The sequence below is a fragment of the Microtus ochrogaster genome, unplaced genomic scaffold (assembly GCF_000317375.1).
Source record: "Microtus ochrogaster isolate Prairie Vole_2 unplaced genomic scaffold, MicOch1.0 UNK47, whole genome shotgun sequence".
Lineage (NCBI taxonomy): Eukaryota > Metazoa > Chordata > Mammalia > Rodentia > Cricetidae > Microtus > Microtus ochrogaster.
In genome coordinates, this window is record NW_004949145.1 from 2250031 (window position 1) to 2254464 (window position 4434).

Sequence of the window (4434 nt, forward strand, 5' to 3'; positions counted from 1 at the left end):
CTCCCCCTCCTCCTCTTCTGCCTCCCCTCCTCCTCCTCCTCTTCTGCTGCAGTGTATGTGTGTGTGTTTTCATGCATGTGCATGCAGGTATGTGCAGATCTGTATGTGGAAGCCAGAAGTCTTCTTCAGTCACTAGCCACTTCTAATTTTGTATTTAAAAATTTTTTTTATTCTGAGCCAGGTGGTGGTGGCACACGCCTTTAATCCCAGCACTCAGGAGGCAGAGGCAGGAGGATCTCTCTGAGTTCCAGACCAGCCTGGTCTACAAGAGCTAGTTCCAGGATAGGTTCCAAAGCTACAGAGAAACCTTGTCTCGAAAAAACAAAAACAAAACAAAACAAAACAACAAAAATTTGTTCTGAGTGTGTGTGTGTGTGTGTGTGTGTGTGTGTGTGTGTGTGTGTGAGAGAGAGAGAGAGAGAGAGAGAGGTTTGTATATGGACACACCCGTGGAGACCAGAAGGTTTGGATTGACTGGAGCTGAGTTATAGGTGGGTGTGCACCCCCAACATGGGTGTTGGGAACTGAACCCAGGTCCTCTCAAGAACGGCAAACGCTCTTATCCACAGAGCCATCTCCCTGGCACCATGGGTTGGTTGTTTTTGCATTTTTTATTTATTTAGAGTGGTGGTGGTGTGACATGCATACCACAGCCTGTTGTGTAGGTCAGAGGACAGCTGGTAGGAGTCAGCTCTCTTGTTCCACCATGTGGGGACCAGGATCAAACTTAGTTCATCAGGTTTGGTGGTACCTTGCTGAGCTATCTTGCTGGACCTAATTTTGGTTTTGTTGAGACAGGGTCCCAGTAGCCCAAGCTGACATCAAACTCACTGTGTAGTCAAAGATGATCTTTAACTCTGATCCTCCCACCTCTACCTCCCAAGTGCTTGGGTTATAGCTATCACAACACTCGGTTTTATGCAGCACCAGGGATCCAGCCCAGGGCTTCTTGCAAGCCAGGCAAACACTCTACCTAGCAGCTGAGCTGCATAGCCAGCCCTGCCGTGATTTTGGAAACAGCATTTTTCACGGATCTGGAACTCACTGAGCCTGGCTGGCCTGCAACCTGTGGTGTCCTCCTGTCTGCCCCGCTCCCAGTGCTGGAATTACAAGCCTACTCTCCCATGCCTGGCTTTTTGATATAAGTTTTGGGTCTGGAACTGAGGTCATATCTGTACAACAAGCCGTTTACCAGCAGAGCCCCCTCGCAGTCCTTCTTTGTTTGGCTGGCTTTTGCTTTTTGTTTTCTGAGATGAGGTTTCTCTGTTTAACAGTCCTGGCTGTACTGGCTCTCACTCTGCAGACCAAGATGGCCTTGAACTCAGAGACCTGCCTGCCTCTGCCTCCTAAGGAGTGCTCCAACAATGCTTGGCTCTCCGAGCCCTGTTTTCATTGCTGATGCTGCTCTGTTCTCCTAGATGACTGGTCTCGGGTGCCCCTGAAGCCCCTTCATGAGGAACCAGGCTCTGACTATATCAACGCCAACTTCATGCCTGTAAGGTGGCAGTGGGAGGGGGACACTTCGTGAGTCTGGAGAGATAAAGAGCTGAAGGGGGTGCTGGCCATCCGATGACCTCTCCTTGACATGCCTGCTTTCCTCAACTAGGGTCTCTGGAGCTCCAAGGAATTTATTGCAACCCAGGGTCCCCTGCCTCACACTGTGGGCGATTTCTGGCGTCTGGTGTGGGAACAGAAGAGCCACACTCTGGTTATGCTGACCAACTGCATGGAGTCTGGACGGGTGAGAAGAGTTCTCTGTCCTGGTGCTAACCACTGAGCACCAACCCTTGACCCTGCCCCGCCTGAACTCTGACTTGGTGCAGTCCCTTCTACACACCTCTGCATTTCTCCATCTCCAACAAGGAACCATCCCCTCCACTTTCATAATGTGATCCATGTGTGTGCACGTGTGCGCGTGTGTGTGCATGGTCCATGTTCTGCTGCTGTGAGTGACTGCCACAGATGGGATATTTTATATAGAACAAAGGTTCATGTGTCTCATGCTTCTGGAGGATGGGAATTTCAAGATCATGATGCTAGCCCCTGGGGAGGGTCTTCCTGCATCACGACAAGATGGAAAGTACCACGTGGTGAGGCACAGCCAGTGTGCTGGCTCAGTTCTCTTTTTCATCGTATACAATCATGAATATCATACTGAGGGCCCCTATGACTTCATCTAATCCTAGTGTCTTCCCATAGAACTCATCTCCAGATACTGTTTGCCTTTGAATTTAGGAATGAGGCTCCCAGTTCACAAGTTTTTAGAAGAAGCACATTCAAACTATATCAAGGCTCCACAGACCTTGAGATGAAGAAACCCTCTTGGCTGGTGTGAATCTGTTCGATCTGGCACCCCTGTGTCCTACATTGTTGCCAGAGTAGCAAGCATATCCTCACCTTGACTAGAAGAATTATTGAAGAGACCAGTACTTGCTTAATATGCATGAGGGCCTAGGTTCAATTCCCAGCACCGTAGAAACCTATGAGGTGGCACAAACCTATACAATCCAGGACTCTGGAAGATAGAGGCAGGAGGACCATAAGTCAAGGTCATCTTTGACTTCAAATAAAGCCCAAGTAGGTCCTCTCAGGGGGAAAAAAACCAACATGCAAAGATGTCTTGTTCTCAGGGGTGGGGAGATGGCTCAGTGGGTAAGGGATTTAACACTGGAAGCACAAGGGCTGGAGCTTGGATCCTCAGACCTGCGTAAATGCCAAGTGATCACAGTGACTCGCTTGTAATTCTAGCCCCCAGAAGGCAGAAAAATGGAGGCTCTGGACCAAGCTGGCCAGCCAGACTAGTCATAGTGTGCAAGCTCCCTGTCTCAGCGAGTACAGTGTAGAGTGTGGTTGCGAAAGTCTCGTGACAACAGTCTCAGGCATCCATACCCGTATGCACACACATGCGTGTTCATTCCCAGTGTGCTCACACACACGCACATGCCCCGTTCTGCTTTCTGACTGTCCTGGTCTCCCTGCCCAGGTGAAGTGCGAGCATTACTGGCCTCTGGATGCGCAGCCCTGCACGCATGGGCAGTTGCAAGTGACGTTGATGAGTGAGGAGGTGAAGGAGAACTGGACAGTGAGGGATCTTCAGCTCTTCCATGTGAGTCCCTTCAGCCCCACCAAGAACACCTCAAGAGATCTCCCTGCAGTGTGTGGCCCAGAAACTCCCCCGTTAGGCATAGAAGCTTCTGGAGTCTCTACACTCTCCCTGCTCAGCCCTCATCTCCTTTCAGGTGGGAGAACAACAGACTCACTCTGTGCGCCAATTCCACTTCTTGGCCTGGCCAGATCATGGAGTTCCTTACTCCCCAGACCCTTTGCTGGATTTCCAAAAGGTGCTGCGGGAGTGGGTGGACCAGAGCATGGATGGGGGTCCTCCCATTGTACATTGCAGGTGAGTGTGACCTCCAATGGAAGTCTCTCCATTGGAGAGTTCTGTTCCCTGTCCCCAGGGACTCTGAATCCATCACAGACATGCACACATACACATAATTAAAAGAAAAACATAATCTTTAAAAATCAATTAGGGGCCGGACATACGCCTGTGATCCCACAGTTGGGAGGCAGAGGCAGGTGGATCAGCTTGGTCAGGAGAGTCAGGGCAACACAGAGAAGCCCTATTTTGAAAAACCAAAGCCAAATCAATCAAACAACAACAAACCCCACTCCAATTTATTTAGGAGTTATTCCTGTGAATTTCAGCTCCAGACCTGTTATTAACTGCATGGCCTGAGTCACGTGACTTCCTCAACTTTCACGTTGCCACCTGTGAAATGGGTGTGCGGATACATCCCATTTTTATGCTTGTAGCAGTGACAAGACCAAGCAGAGTTCACAGAACATGGAGGCAGAAACTGCTAGTCACTGTCATTGCCCCACAGTCCCCACTTAAACTGTGACTTGTTGAGTGTCACACCTTCCGTGTGCTCCAAAACCACTCCATCTCAGCCGCTAGAACTCCAGACTTCCCCTTCTTCAGAGGCCTGACCCCTGTCTTGTCCCTTGCCTAGTGCTGGCGTGGGCCGGACGGGCACCCTCATTGCATTGGACGTCCTACTCCGACAGCTGGAGTGTGAGGGGCTGGTGGGTCCCTTCAGCTTCGTGAAGAAGATGAGAGAGAGCCGGCCATTGATGGTGCAGACAGAGGTGAGGGGCTCTAAGGGGGTGTGAGCATGGTGTGGGAATGAGGTACCCTTTGGGGGAGCATTCCTCATCTCTGTGCATCCCCCCCCAGGCCCAGTACATATTCCTCCACCAATGTATCTTGAGGTTCCTCCAGAAGTCAGCCCCCTCCCTCATCCTAAAGGAGTCGATCTATGAGAATGTGCCAAACTTCATTTATGAGAATGTAGCTGCCATCAGACCCCATGAGTCTGAGGTCTCAGCTACTGGGTGCTGAGCCTACACACAGAAATAATCAGGCTGGAT

General features: G+C 50.5%; 1 protein-coding gene across 1 annotated transcript in view; it reads left to right on the forward strand.

The window, feature by feature from the left end:
• The window catches only part of Ptprh (protein tyrosine phosphatase, receptor type H), a 26369-nt gene extending 21935 nt beyond the window's left edge, over positions 1-4434 (forward strand). Inside the window, 6 exon segments of the mRNA XM_013354513.2 lie at positions 1419-1495; positions 1607-1741; positions 2984-3106; positions 3240-3400; positions 4017-4152; positions 4241-4434. Coding sequence (XP_013209967.1) covers positions 1419-1495; positions 1607-1741; positions 2984-3106; positions 3240-3400; positions 4017-4152; positions 4241-4405 — 797 coding nt within the window. The 3' untranslated portion in view covers positions 4406-4434.